The sequence below is a fragment of the Condylura cristata genome, unplaced genomic scaffold (genome assembly GCF_000260355.1).
Source record: "Condylura cristata isolate star-nosed mole 26May11 unplaced genomic scaffold, ConCri1.0 scaffold00021, whole genome shotgun sequence".
NCBI lineage: Eukaryota > Metazoa > Chordata > Mammalia > Eulipotyphla > Talpidae > Condylura > Condylura cristata.
Window position 1 is genome coordinate 7,171,350 of NW_004567122.1, and position 16,382 is coordinate 7,187,731.

At 38.2% G+C, this 16,382-nt stretch overlaps 1 protein-coding gene across 2 annotated transcripts in view; it reads right to left on the minus strand.

Annotated features, from left to right (window-relative positions):
- The window catches only part of NDST4 (N-deacetylase/N-sulfotransferase (heparan glucosaminyl) 4), a 223,156-nt gene that overhangs the window by 9,120 nt on the left and 197,654 nt on the right, over positions 1–16,382 (minus strand). The window contains exons 13-15 of one of the 2 annotated variants that reach the window (XM_012727987.1): positions 16,050–16,152; positions 12,222–12,337; positions 11,833–11,929 (exon numbers count right to left, since the gene is read on the minus strand). In XM_012727987.1, coding sequence (XP_012583441.1) covers positions 11,833–11,929; positions 12,222–12,337; positions 16,050–16,152 — 316 coding nt within the window. Of the gene's footprint in view, positions 1–8,515; positions 11,930–12,221; positions 12,338–16,049; positions 16,153–16,382 lie in introns of those variants that run through there. The other variant, XM_004686628.2, reaches the window with a different exon arrangement.

Below are 16,382 nucleotides of genomic sequence, written 5' to 3' on the forward strand. Positions count from 1 at the left end.
CCTGGCTGGGGATCAAACTCATGCTGCAGTGGCTGTGGATAGCTTCATAGTGCTGCATTTTAACCCCTTGCACCACCAGGCAATCCTAACACAAGTATTTTTTAAGTGTGTAGGTGTTCTGGACATATACGATTTGTTCTATGTTTCAACTTGTAAGTGCTTGGGAAAGTGATACTTCAACTTGCCAGGGCACTGTGTTAAAAATTGCCTAGAATCTACAGTCCCCGATATTTTTTATACATGTGTCGACTGTACAATTTTCATTTGATCAAAAGTATGATGTCAATCGTACAAGTTCATTTTCTTATTTGTTTTCAAAATGATTAAGCATATTAAGAAGGAAAACAGTGAATTTTTTAGCAGCTTTTTGTTGTATTTTTCATTGGTTTCAATTACATTCAAAATCCTTTTAAATTAAATTATTCAGGTGCTAAATTATGACTTGATAAATTATGTATGGGGAAATAAATATCACCTATACCAACTAAAATGAATGTCATTTGCTTAATTATGTAAATGCTATCTTTAAACTTTCCCCCTAATCTTTGGCTGGTTTCATGGAGGAATTCAGTGGCTTGAGTTCTTTATTCCCTTCCTGATTTAAATTCGGTATCAAGATAGAGAACAGGACTATAACTTTTGGGAAAGTTGGTCATTATCACTGTGGTTAATAGTAAGTCCACTCTCTTTGGTGTCTTTCTAGCAAGATAAAAAATGACAACAGAGGCCCTCCCTGGTGGCGCAGCGGGTTAAAGCACAGCACTGAGAATCTGAAGCCACTTCCGCATGAGTTCGATTCCCGCCTGCCTCCTGCCCCGGAGGAGACCACATGGCGAGCCAGACCTCTCCTGACCCGCCCGCTGCTTCCCTCAGCAGTGTACTTTGTCAATCTGCCTGTTCTGCTCCACACTCTGTCTCTGGTGAAGCCTCTCACCGCCCCTGAGCCTCTGGCCTGTACCCCAGTTCTGTATGCACAAATAAATAAATAAATCTTTAAAAAAAAATAACAACAGAAATAATCCCCTTATAGACCTGAATAAATAAGTCTATTTTATATATGGTCTATGAGAAATGAGTTTCCTTCCTGGTCTTCCTGAGTGCTGTTTGTGTTCAACCCACCTGAGCCATGAGAACCTGCCACCCTGGACTGGATATGCGTAGTCCAGGGATCGCTGTGATATATCAAGGGTTAGGTTTATTTGTGGTCCTTTCCTCATTTTCCTGGCTTAATCATGATGCAGGCTTTCTAAAAGCAGCACTGAAATGCAGTCTGGGCATGTTTGTCCAAGCATGATTCCTAGGTGCTCATGTTACTGAATCTAATACTGGTTTTTGTGTTTGACTTCATTGTGAATCCCTGGGTTTCTGTGATTGTGATGTAATATATCTTAACAGCTTCTGTCTTTAAAAGAAGTTGTAAAGAAGGCTGGGAAACAATACATCCAGTACTCTCTTTGGAGCAGAAGAGAGTTGTGCAATAAATCCATAGAACTTACTGCTGTAGCTTTGAGCTTTGAAACAGCCCACTTTACTTCCTTTCTGCAGGGTCTAATTCATTAGACTCCTGCTATAAAACTTGCGTTGGAGACTCAGAATCATAAAGTCAGCCAGAAAGCAAGGATTTGGTGGTAACTGGCATACAAGTCATAATGTGAAGAATCAAATGCTATGGACAAAAATTAAACCATTTATTCACTGCTTTTAGAAATGAAACAGCCTGAAAAATATAACAAGGCTGCTTTGCCACTGACAATAAATTTCAATTTTGCCAGCTCTTCAATGGCTTGGCTAGTAGTATGCTCGCTATATTGGAGGCAAGATTGCTGTGTCTGCATCACCATAACACACACGTGTGGATGTAGGGATGCAGTTTGAAAATAAGGACAACTTCTCTTTTATAAAAATATGGGTAGACAGAACACTCTTGCTCATATTCTTCTCTGGTCAACTGATAAGACTAGGTTATTTGACTGCCTTGCTTGATAAAGAAACAAATTAAATCAGTGAGCAAATAGAAACATTTCAATTCAGATAGACAACCAATTAACCAAGGAACTGTTATTCTCTTTAAAGAGATATATTCTCTCTCTCTCTCTCGCTGTTAACCACCATACCCTCTAGTATTGGAAACGGGCATTGAATTGTGATTGTAGATTTAATTTATGACTTTCATTTACTATTCCACTCAGTCTACTCTTGAATGCCTGAAAATACGTGAGAATTACTCCTCCAAGAAACTCATTTCATTCCAATTGCCCTATTTACTGGAAAATACTATTTTCTATTAAAAGGAAATTTATCCCTCTATTACTTCTATCTTCTTTCTGTGACAGCTTCTTGAGACAAGTAGGTCCTTAAAACTTACTCTCACTACTAGTGACCCTTCATTTACCATGTCTACAGCCCATTAAAATATTTCCAGTTTCTTCATGTATTTGTCACAGGTTACAGTTCCATGCTCTTGCATCATCTTGGCCTAACTTTTCTTTTTGGCTAATATTTATTGACTATCTAAAGCAATTTTCCAGGGCATACCAGAGTGAACAAAAAGAGAGCCCCTTCTCTCATAGAACTTAGAATATAATTAGGGAAGGCAGGTAAGTTAACAATCAAATAATTCTTCTCAATTAGTGATAGGTGGTATGGAGTGGAATCAAGCTGGGGAATAGATGGGAGAATTACAGTGTGGGGGTCTGGAAGGACTTGTGACATTTAAGCAAAGTTGTGAAGGACGGGGGAGATGAGTGTTGCAGATATCTGGAGAAATGGTGCTCAGGTAGAGCAAGCAGGTGGAAGACCATGCTGTAGGAACCTGCTTGGTGGATTCAGAAGGGAGCAAGGAGGCTCCAGTGGGCTGGAGATAGTGACCTCAGGAGGAAAGCTAGTTGATGAATTCCAACACACAGATTGCCACAGAAACTCTCATCAGCAAGTCATACATGATATAATATCCCTCTGAAAGAAAGTGGGATTTAACTAGGGTGTCACTTTCCAATGTGATAGGAAGCAGTTGGATAGCTAAAGTGGTCCTGAGTCAATGTTGACAGGATTTGTAGGTGTATGATCATGTGAGAAATCATGGCTGATTTGCAGTATTTAGATTGAAAAAAAGAAAGCAAACTCCCTTTCTGTTCATTGATACCCTATTTTGTACTTAGAAAGGGGAAACAGTAGAGTTGGCAGTAAGCTCCTTACTCATTGCCCTCTGGTGCAATGAAGTTCACCAGGGAAATTCCCTGTCTTGTGTGTAATCCAGTCAGCACACAGGAAAATTGTCCAGAGCCACAAGTTGATTAGAAGTCATCATGCAGATGCTCAGTCCTTAAAGGGCACTTGTAATGAACTGGCATTTGGGGAGGTTCACTGTTTTTGCATGATGGTGTTCAATTAAATCAGCTGTCACTTTATCCTCACTCTCTGTGGCAGGGCTCAGAGACAGCTACAGCTGTCAATGTAGAGTGCATTCTTCCTTGCAAAGAGTCCAGTGCTGGTGTTTTGTCTCTCTTGCAGTGGAGGGTGGTGAGAGGACTGAGTTCTGACCAGCAAACACAGAGTGATAAGCATCTCCCTCAGAAAGCCTCAAAGCTTCCATCTGTATTGTCTCTTCCACTTTATGAATGTTGATACAAGGCAGTCTGGGTTGCCATGGTCAAGAAAGTAGATCCTTGGTGTGAAGAATACTCCCCCTTGCCCCTACAATAATCACGGCCATATGGAACTGGATGGAAATAACTAGATGAGATATGGAGCTTTTGAGGTTAGTATATTGGTCAAGAAACCATAAGAACAGATTTTGAAAATGAAGAGAGAGAATGATGTACAGTACAGATGGGAGCAAGCAGGAGAAAAAATAAAGATCCAGGGACTTATTCTGAGTAGAAAAAATTAGTTTCTAAAGTAATCCCCACTGTTATTAACCCCTACCCTCCTGGAAGAAATGCATAATCATCATACTTTGATTAGGTGATTATGCTTGGGCTACCTTTGTATATTTGTTGGGCAAGATGTCTCCTCCAGGGCTCTGGGGAGCTGTGTCTGCATGTGTGGGAGAGGCCAGCCCACCACACAGCGACTCTACACTGAGTTGAATGAAGTGACCAGATAGATCCTGTACTATTTTCCTCATGGAAAACGGACATGTGGGGCCACTCTAGTGGCATAATGGGTTAAAGCACAGCATTATGAAGCTGTCCACAGCCACTGCAACTCGAGTTCAACTCCCAGCCAGGGAGGTGACCCACAAGTCACAGCAGACCTCCCCTGACTCGCCCACTGCTCCACACAGCAGTGTGTTTCACTCTGCCTATTCTGCTCCTCATTCTGTCTCTGGTGAATCCTCTCACTCTCCACATCTCTGGCCTGTACCCCAGTCCTTATATACATAAAAAAAAATTAATGTGGAAAATGTGTTGTATGCTTTAGAAGAGTACAATAGTTATTGGGTGACTGGAAGTGAGAAATCTAATAGAAAATGTCAGGCTGTTTACCAAATCTGTGTTCTTTTTCTCTTGGCCTATAGCTGAACTATATTTCTTACTCTGACTGGTAAATCTGGTCTCATCACCATGTTCTGGCCTACTTAATATGGGTTAAGCCTCGGATATTACTATAAATTCATGAACTATGCCTATATGTTTATAACTCTTACTTGCTCTACTTTACAAGCTTATAGTAATAATCAACCCATATTTGTGTTTGAAAAATCAAAATCTAAAACAGACAGGATTTCTGGATAACAAGGAGGAGTAAAATTTCCTTCCTAGGGATCACGTTTAGTAAAATAAGCCAGAAAGAAAAAGAAAAAATACCTGATGGTTTCACTCATAGCAGGAGCATAAAGGAGCAGGGGGAGAAAAGATAGTAACAATAAACAACCATATATCAGACACATTTTACAGGGGTGGAGTGAGGAATGAGATAAAAAATGGCGGGGGGTGGGGGGAGTGCACTGGACTACGGTGATGGCACATGGGTGATTTGGTGATGGGAAGCCCACGGGGATTACAACTGAGATGAGAAAAGGCACAAAATAATGTAAAAATAAACTACTAAAAAAATTTCCTTCTTTTCCTCTCTCCCCTCACCACTGATTATATTTTATGTGTGTGTAAAATAAACTTTGTTTGTATTGAGCTATTAAGCATTCAGAATTAATCTGCTAAAGCACATGAGCTTGGACTAAATTTATCTACTTTAGCACATTAACTTGAACTAAAATCGCTTTTCTTGAGCAGCTGGATGTTTGAACCTAAAACTAGGAAATTGTATTTAACTATGTTATTCATGCTGAACCGAGATTGTAACATTGCCTGATGACATTTAGATCCCTTCCAATTTTACCCTATATAAGATTATTTTAATGATAAATTTCAGATCAATGCCCATAAATCCCAATGCTTTCAAAATTAGACAGTTAGAAATAGAAAAATAGTAGGATGTACATCCCAGGGAACTGGAAATGCAATTAAGGAAACCTATTTGCTAGTATATTGCAAACTGTAATATCAGTACCTCTGATTTATATCTTCACATGACTATTTTTATAAAAGTTTTCTTGAACAATACTGAGGAGGGAGCTGGTAAGATTTTCTTTTCTTAGACAGACATTGACTCATTAGTAATATTCTTGGAGTGGTCTATTCAATTATCAGCTGATTTTCTAAACCTTATTGCGTTCTGTTTCATATATCCTTGCATGTTGAACAAGATAGCAAAAGAATCATAGCCTGGGATTTATGGAATGCTTTATTTATTGAGACTCGACTTATTTTCCTTTGTTTGAGGTCTGAATTCTTCCAAGCCTCAAATTGCGTGGTCTGAAGATCACTGACATTGGAACCACAAGAGGAATTTGAACATCCTATAAATAATAAGTTAAATGTCGTATGTAGTTACACAGACAAATATGTAAAGAAAGACTACCTAATGAAAAAAAAAATTCAAGTTGATATTTTCTGGTCTCCTGGAGTACTTTTGGTCTCTTTTCCATTTAACCTCAGTTACATCCCCTAAATAATTTTATACGACTCATTATAAACATGACAGCCTACTGTGTCGTTTTCTCACCGTGCTAAAGTAATAACATCCTTGAGGGTGGACTTGAGTTTCATGAGGCTATTTTACTTTTGTATTATAACTTACTCCCTTGTCAACCTCAGACTTCAGTTTCACTGATCATGCTCTATCCGTAGCTTCTATCTTCAGTACTTCACATAGAGAAACTTAGAAGCTCTAACACTGGGTGGAGCACATGTAAACAGATCACAGAACTTGAATTTAAAATGGTGTAGCTGTTGCCCAGAAATACCTTGTTATTTTCCATGGTCACCTTGTGGTTTTGGTCTTTTGTTTAAAATACACAAAGTTAATTTTATATGAAATCAATACTTTGCAACAGTTTTACATGTGTGTATTATATACCTATTAATAACAGTGAGCAGTATTTCCGTGGTGGCTACATACCAACTATTATTCTCGGTGCTTTTATACTTAAATTCACATATGATTCTTACAACACACAAGGGCTAGGTGTTGCTAGTATTTGCAATGTAAAGAGGAGAAAATTGCAGGTGGCTAACAACCTCCTGCAATGAGTGAGTAGGAGGTTAACCAGGACTGAGTGTGACCCTGGCTCCAGATGGACTTAATTTTTTAAAGAGCTTCTGGGTAAGACTCTGATTTTCAGGCCATGTCCTGGGGACATGGAAAGAGAGTTAGGGGTGACCTGGGCATATGAGCATTTTATATACAGATTTTGCTACCTAAACATACAAAAACACAAATACTACTATCACATTTCTTGTAGAGTACAGGGGGAACAAGAGCTTATTTTAGGTGATGTAGAGAAACCAAAGTCTGTTGGGTTAGAACCACAAATGCTCAGTGGGTTGCTAACAAGTCACCACTTGTTAAAACTCCCCCCACTCTGTCTTCGTCTGTGATTCATCTTCATCACAAACAAAGTACAAGGAAACATATATACTCAACGTACAATTTCCTCCTCCGATACACACTCATCTGTGCATCTATGTGAGCCTTAGGTATTAAGATGACATTGCTTGGTTCAGGCCAGAAACGGTTGAAATTTCTTCCAGCTTTTCTGAGAACACTGTTGACAGTTACACAACTTATGGTGGTTTTTCTCTTTTATACCCAATCATGGGGTCTGAAATGATCATCAATAGCCCCAGGAATGTAGCGATTCTCTCGTATTCTTGCCAACTAGTTTGCTCCATGTAGTTAGTCTTATTCCTGGCATAGTTGTAGATTTCTGAAAAGGCACCTTAGATTTATGAAAAAGAGACCGGAGATTTTAAATAATTCGGTCAATTCTAGAAATGACTGTGTTCACATGGATATATCTGATTTTTTGGAGATATTTTAGCACCACTTGAATTCAGAAAAAAAGTGGCAAATAATCCCATATTTCCTTCTGTTTGGTGGTGCTTACAAAGACATTTTACATGTGTCACTAAACAACTGTCATTCTTCTTCTGTCAGTAGAACATAAAATCTGTAAACATCAAAAGCTTCAGTGGTCAAATATTAAGCCAGCGATCTCCGTGTGCCCTTCCACACATCAAAGTCTGTTTATAAGTCTTGCTCATTTTCCACTTGAAGTCCAACGAATACAGCCAACTTTGAGCTTTGTTTGACTATAAACAAACACATTTGTAGGAAAAAATAATAGAACAACCATTGAATGCAGGTCAACTCCTGGTGTGTTGGAGGACGCTTAATTTTAGTTTGTGTGGCTGGTTTCATTAAAGCAGAATAAACAACGTAAATGTAGAAACATAGAGACACTTCTAGAGAACAGGCAATTCCTCTTAAATTGTGCTGAGATGTATATCTTGGTGCTATAAATGTGAGAATGACTATCTCTGTCATTTTTATTTTTACTAATTGAAGTCTGTCTTCTACTGGTGAAAACATATGATGATACATACATTCACTTAACAGTAACTTCTTTTGTGTCAGACACTAGGCTATGTATAAGAGATACGAAAATAAAGACAACTCTTGTCTTCTTAATTTGCAGTTTAGCATGTTGACAGATGTGAAAATTTATAGTATATTGCAGGTGCAAAAATAATGGTGTCATCTCAAAGTATGAAATCAGTTGCTGAGATTATAATTCTAAATATATTATCATTATTACCCACATATTTGATGGCTAATGGCAAGGGAACTGGAAGATTTCTGGTACAACTTAAAGCGATAGCCCGTGTTCAGCTCTTGAGAGGTGTGATATTTCTGTGGCTAGGGCATGAAGGATTTGGAGAGAAAGGAGAAGACTCCCTCAGTGAGGCATATCAGAAGGCCAGTTCCTACACCTCCGTTGCAGAAGGGTCGAAAAGTGTTCGAGGCAGCAGAATCCACAAAGCTCCAGCTACAGAAAGACCACACATAAGAAGTTGTATCTCTCTAGTTAATATAATTGATAAGAGTTTCTGTTGTGCTGTTGAAGGCACTGAAGATAGAGACACAAGCAGAAGTTACAGGGAAGCTTAACTACATGAAATGATAAAACGGAGTGGAGGAGAGGACAAATAGACATAATAGTATTAGACTGAGATGGAGCTTCCTGTTTCTGGATGGCTTGATTACAGTAGAACAATGTACAGTGACGGGAGAGAGTTTCTCATTTTGACCAAATACAATTAATCATGTTAAGATATATGTTTTATTATTAAAGGGAGTAGAAAAACATATACTTGCTTGATGAAAGGAGATAGTGGTTTGAATATTATATATTCTATTTGTAACAAATTTGCTCTAGCATAACTACATCAGGCATTGTGCTAAGTTATTTAACTATATTCTTATTTCAGGACTACAATAACCCAATGCATAATACTTTATTGTCTCTATTTTACAGACAAAGGAAACCAACTCAGGGAAGGTCTACAAGTTGTGCAAGGCCACACAGATAGTGAGAGGCAGGCGTGGAATTTGAACCCAAATACCCAAAGTTCACTCTCAAAACTTGACATTTACTTGGAATTCAGGGAGATGTTTATATATTTAGTGAAAATAAAGAAAAGGAAAAGTTTCACTTACTTATTAAGACCTTGGGGAGTTAGAGGTCCATCACCTTCACCACTTGGCTGCCTTGTCCCATAAAACACCTTGGTGTTTTAGAGGGGAATTTATTCTAATGGTCATATCAGTAGCAGTATTAATGATGTGTAGTTACTAGTTCAGCTGTTTAGTAAGCAAATCAGTTGTCCTTCAAGTTTTCCTGCTCACTCAGAAAATATTCCTTTGTGTGTATATATGCCATGGTACACACACACACACACACACACACACACACAGCTAATTTGCCTACAGGCAAGAATAATTAATTTCTTTCTTTTTGAAATCCTGGGTTAGCATTGTTTTTAGGTACCTCAGTGGCAAATGACTAATATTTCACCTAGCCACCAAAACGCATTTTAACGATATTATTTCACTATAAATTATGTAACTAAAATATGAATTCTCATAGTAAACAGGTGACTTCATATTATGTTAAAACATAGAGATAAAATAATGAAAACTACTTAAGGTAAATATAAGTATGTTGCCTGAAATCAAGGCAATAAAATTTCTTCTAGGACAAAAGGTAATTTTATTTTTTTTAAAAAAACAGAGCTCTAGAGTAGAAGTTTTTCTCATTGGTATCACTCCTTATATTTTATTTAATGCTCTTTAGAATGCTGTTAAATCAGCTTTGAATAAGATTTGTAAAATAATTTTTAGGAATTAAAATTAAAACATATACTACATTTTGATGTAGGCTTATAATCAAATATTCTTCCTACCTTTAATTAATGTGACACAATTAATTATTCTGAATGAGGAAATTTGAATAAAGAAAGGGAGGAGAGAAAAAAGCAGGAGACTTGCTCAGAAACTACAGTGATAGCTTCAAATAGTATGTCATTAAAATTAATATGTTTTAAAATTTTGTATCAATAATTCTGAAGCAGTCAGTAATAAAAACTGAGAAAATCAAGATACTCTTAAAACTGAAATTTTCCTGACTTATTATAACCTTCTCATAGCCTATAAGTAGTTTATTATAAGATGTAGATTGATTACCTAACTAAACTTTATTTTGCTGTCTTCATTATAAAGTTAATATGGAATATATATAAACTTTAAAATGAACCAGTTAAATTTAGAGCATCTTGATCTTCTATCTCTGTCAATAAGTAATTCATTCTGAATTTATTTAGGAAAAAACTAAGACAATGAGTTACATTTTAAAAAAATCTAGGGGTGATGTGGAAAATTGCATGAAATGAGTATTATTTGATACTTCTTCTCTTCTCTTCTATAAATACTTCTTTTTTTCCACTTGGAAAAAAAAATTGATCTCTATTTAAAGTCAGAAAAATAATAAAGAAGAGGAAACCAATCAAAGATAACACTAGAGCTCTAATTACACAGTCTGGGTGAAGTTTGCGTGCCCTCTGAGGCAGACAGTCACCCCCAACAATAATAAAATTGAGGGTCTGAAAAAAAATTGAGGGTCTGGGTCCCACGATTAAGAGAGGAACAACAAAAGAAACTGTGGCTTGTATTAACTCACGACCAAGGAAAATCTTAAATTTACTGAAAGATAGTAAGGCCTCTAGACGCAGGAGGAAAGCAAGCAAAGTCTTCAAGAAGTAGAAATGCAAAATCAACCTGAAATAAAACATGTAAATATTTTGATTCTTCTTTAGATTTGAGTTGCTTGATGAAAACCAGAACAAACAGCAACAAATAACAAAGGTCAGTTTCCTGCTGAATCTGGTGAAGCATATTTTCTCAAATTATAGGAAAATGTATTATTACTTACAACCAATACAATAATTACTCTGGAGGAAGAGTGGATTGATGGAAAACGCTATTAAACTCGTTTGATTTACCGGTCTGTTTAAATTTTACCCTCACGTCTCACTGAAAAGATGAACAGAGCCTTAACATATGTTCACCGACAAATGGGGTAAGAATCCAGGTAGCATGACGATATTCCTCTGAGCCAGAAAGAGCATCCCTTCTCTGGAAAGTAACTTTTGGGTGGCATAGCAGGAAAGGAGTTTAGGTGAGAGAATTTGTGATGTTGGAAGAGGCAACTTTACATTTAAAGTCACGTTCCTGTTTCTCATACACAGTATTTTTTATGTTTACAGCCCTTACATTAGCATATGCACTGTCACAGATGAAAGGTCCATGCTTTGAAAAGACTGACACGTCCCCAGAGAGCACATATGCCTCCATACACCAGGAAACATACTTTAGTGCTTCCCATTCATAGCCTATCAATGCACTTTTCTCCTCCAAGGATAGTGGAAAAATAGATATAAATACAGCATCATTATCAAGGTGGAGATAGCCAGATTGAAATAGTTGGGGGATGGGGAGGGATTTTGGGTTCATGTGTAGATGACCTCACACATCCTGGTAGATACTGTACAGAATCTGCACTAAAGTTCTTTCTCTCCAAAACTCTCACCAATTTAGTTGTAACCGTAATGCAACCTTTACTGAAAATAGCATGTCCAGCCAAGAAAAATGGTAACACTAGTGGATCTGGAAGCTTTCGGCTAGCCCTCCCCACTACAAGAGGAGAACAGATAGAGGACCCGAAACTGCACTTCTTCAGCAAGTTGAAGAAATTCACACAAGGAGTAACACACAGCAGAAATATGTATGTGGACAGAGTAGAATAAATAACAACTGTTTCAAATAAGACTACGGGGTTATATAATTTCTTTTTAGAAGAAAAGCAAAATTACTTTTAAATTAGTAAAGGGAAATGTAAGCCCTTAATTCAGAAATTGGGTTACTACTAACCTCATGTATAGATACCTCAGTCCTTATCTTTTCCTCAAGAATCCAATTTGTCACTTGCATATAATCAGGAGTCTCAGTCATACATAGTTTCTGAAACCTAAGGTTAACAGAGGAATGCACTATGTTATGATCCCCACATGGAAAACCTGACAATGCCCCAAACCCCCAGGTTGTTTCCCCAAACCTCATATAGGGATGGGTGCTAGTAATTGCAAATTCGAGCCTATGTAACAGTTTTCATTGTATGAGAAAGATAGAAGGACATTTATTCACATAGTCCTTTGATGACATCGCAAGTCCAGTAAGGGAGTAAAAGGTGCGGGGTTAGTTTTCTATTTAACAGTACAAATCAGTATCTGGTGAGCCTTGGTTCTTGTCTCTGGTGCTACCTCACTTTCTGCAGCTCCTGTCTCAGCCACGAAGGCAGAGGCTGCCCCAGCCGGTGCAGCAGCTTGGACAGTTCCACGTTATGGTCTCGGTAGTAATTAGAGAGGAAGGTTCTAGACTGGAAAGGAAAAAGAGAAAAAGAAGACTTGAAGACATCTACTAGCTCATTAGATAAAATTGTGCAATCTGTGCTTCTTAAGGTATATTCTTGCAATATAGGTGTCTATAAGATACGTGTGTTTTTGTATTTCCTCTCAGATATCACTCATTTTTACTTTTTGAGAAAGATTTGGTGGAAGTGTCATTGCAAAATAAAAATGAGTACAACTATATATCATAGTTTTAAGGACTTTAAAATATAAATACAAATAAAAGCTGGAATAATGGCCTAAATAATTTTTAAAAGATTTAGTTTATTTATGTAGACAGAACTGGGGTACAGGCCAGAGGTGTGGGGGTGAGAGGATTCACCAGTGAAACCAGAGACAGAGTTGAGGAGCAAATAGGAAGATGTATGAAATTCACTGCTGAGGGGGGCAGCAGGCGGGTCAGGAGGGGTCTGCTGAGTCATGTGGGTCACAACCTGCCTGGGGATTGAACTCATGCTGCAGTGGCTACGGTAGCTTCATAGTGCTGCACTTTAACCCATTGTGCCACCAGGGAGGGCCCCTAACTAATTTTTTGAAATCATCAAGTGCTCTCTATTAAAAAAAAAAAAGTTAAGGTTTTATTTCAAAGATCATTACTATGATCTCTCTATGGAAATCTTATATTCCTACACCAACTTAAAAGACTGTTCTTATTAGAGAAATTATTCTTAGAAAAAAATGATTATCAGGAACCTCTCTGGTGGCATAATGGGTAAGAACACAGCACTGCAAGCCCACTGCAGCTGCTTCAGTGCGAGTTTGATCCCCAGCCCCGGAGGTGACCGACCTGATGCAGCAGACCTTGCCTGTCTTACCCACTGCTCCCCTCAGCAGTATATTTCATTGATCTACCTGTTTTGCTCCCCACTTTTGTCCCTGGTGAATCCTCTCACTGCCCCTGCACCTCTGGCCTATACCCCAGTTCTGTATGCATAAATTAAAAAAAAATGATTATCAACTATATCTATAGTATCTTTTCCCAGGAAAACAGACGTTTATAAACTTTTTTCCTATGAATATCACTTACTTTTTATTAGACACTAATGAACATAGTTCTGTATTTATTTATTTATTTATTATTTATAAAATAATAGAGGTAACACTTATTCCCTGTAAATGTGAGTACTCATGGCCAATCTTTCTTCTCTACCTGGTCAACATCTCCTCATCTCTCTTAAGCCCTTTCCAATATTTTAGTATAAATGAGCCTTTCTTCATAAAACTCCCTTAGCAACGTTTGTGTATACTGTGGAAATGGACTTAAGACAACTGCATTTCATCTTGTACTATTCACCAGGTATTTCATTACATTTCTTCCCTGAAGCCATATTGTAAACACTTCAAATTCTGGATAAGATGTTGATAGAAGGAGGTGGGAACATTACACTGATTTCTTGGCAGACTCAAGTGAAACCCTTCTGGGATTGTTGAGTTCAAAGGTATAATTTGAGGACCTTCTGATGCTTCTATTTCCATAGTAACCACTGAATTACTTCCTTCTCCCTTTGCCCAACTTTTCTTAGGAGAGATACTCGTTCTATCTGTCTTAGCTGATGACTAGCTGGCTTACCACTCCTAGTCTGCAGAAGACATTTCCCTCATAACATCACTTCTATTGAGATATTTGTCTTTGCCTTCTTGTTGTTTATTTACATAATGGTAAATCATGACCCTAATCATAAAATAAATCTGGGTTCATAATTATTGGATCCTTGCAGCTACTCCACAATACTGTAATTTATATATATATAAAACATCACTCTTCATTCTGTACATTTTTTCATCTCAGTTGTAATCCCTTGGGATTTCTACCACCAATTCACCCATGTGTGATCAAAACATAAACTCATGCCTTTTGCAGCAACATGGATGGAGCTGGAAGGGATCATGCTTAGTGAAATCAGCCAGAAAGAGAAAGAAAAGTATCAGATGGTTTCACTCATAGCAGGAGTGTAAGGGATCAAAAATTAAAAAAATAATAATAAAGTAATAAAGTAAAAACTAGCCCTGCTTGGTGGCACAACAGGTTAAAGCCAGCACTAGGCAGATCAAAGCCACTACAGCATGAGTTCAATGGCACAGCAGACCTCTCTTGACCTGCCCACTGCTCCCCTCAGCAGTGCACTTCAGTATATCCTCTTGTTCTGCTCCCCACACTGTCTCTGGTGAATCCTCTCACCCACCGTTCCCACACATCTCTGGTGTGTACTCAAGTTCTATATACATAAATAAATAAATTGTTTAAAAAAACAACATAAAAACTAAAATCAACTAACAACTATAAACCAATACTGTAATTTATTTTTATTTTTTTTCATATATTTTTTAAAGATTTATTTATTTATTCATACAGAACTGGGGTACAAGCCAGAGATGGGGAGGATGAGAGGATTCACCAGGAACAGAATGGGAAGCAGAACAGGCAGATCAACGAAAGTACACTGCTGAGGGGAGCAGTGGGCGGGTCAGGAGAGGTCTGCACGCCATGTGGTCACCTCCGGGGCAGGCGGGATTCGAACTCATGCGGAAGTGGTTTCAACTTCTTAGTGCAGTGCTTTAACCCGCTATGTCACCAGGGAGGGCCCAATACTGTAATTTATAACAAGAAATATGTATTTGTAACACTCTCATTTCTGCGACACACCTCTAAAACACCTGGTATGTCCTAAGAGAGAGACCACAAAGCTGTCTTTGTTGCATTCAGAAGGTGGCCTTTGGATGCCACCTAGAGAAGAGGGCCAGTTGCCTGGAGGAACAAATGTGGGATTAGATGGTCCAGACATTCAGTCCCGCCCCCTTGACCTCTGAGGAAGGCAAAGGTCCTAGAGCCTGAATCAACTGCGTTGACCAATGACCCAACAACCATAAGTGTAAAATCTAGAAAAACCCAAAGAAGGGTTTTGTGAGATTTCAGCTTGGGAAAAACTGGGCACTAGGGAAGGGCCTGAAAGAGTTACCTTATCGCTTTTGTCTGACTGTTCCTTTTCGACTAGACCAGGGATGCAGGAAGAGAAAGGCTTCTCTGATCTGTGACTGCTTAAGAAAATAAAGTGAACCCAAGAGATGTCATTAGAAACTCCAGGCTATGTTATGTTACTCCTCCAGGAAGAAGCACAGGTGATAAGGGGTCTTGTAACTGGGATTGAAGTGGGGAAGGGAAAATTCTCATTTCACTGAGCCCTTAACCTGCGGGATCTCATTCTATCTCTGGGCAGATGGTTGAACTGTAAGTTGAGCTGTAGGACACCAGATGTGGACACACCAGCTGTTGTCTGAGCGTGGTTCGAGGTGTGGAGAAACCTCCCCACCACACGTTAAAATTGGTGATCAGAACGCTTTATCCTCCATTGTTTAACTAAGTGGCATCGATAGACCTTAGATACACAGTTAATACCTAAAAATGTTAAGATATTTTATCCAAATGTTAAAATATTTAGAAGCTGGCTAAAGTGTACATTTGTGAAACATTTTCTGTGGAGTAAGTATTTATGTCTGAATGGCTTCCCAAAGTTCACAGTTTCTACAAACATCTATAAATTATCTGTCTTTGCCTATTTTCTAATTAATTACAACTCTTGATAGCCAACAAAAAGCAGGAATGGAAGCACATTCAATGTCATTGTGAAAGAGTGGTATGCACAGAGATTTACCTGAATTTGTCAAAGATTAGGAAAAAATTACCTCTGGATCCATGGGTGGATATTTTCGGCCCTTGCTTTTTCCAAGACATTTGGTCTTTCCTCCTTCCAAAAGTTGACACCAAAAGCCCTTTTGGGGATCAAAGCTACGGAAGAGAAAACATATAAATGCTTATAAAACGTAGTAATTATAAACTGTATACAGAAATTTTATTTACTTTTAAAAATATTTTATTTATTTTTGCATAGAACTAGAGTGTAGTCCAGAGGTGTGGGGTTTCAGAGGATTCACCAGAGACAGAGTGGGGAGCAGAACAGGCAGATCTACTGAAATACACTGCTGAGGGGAGCAGTGGGTGAGACAGGAGAAGTCTAC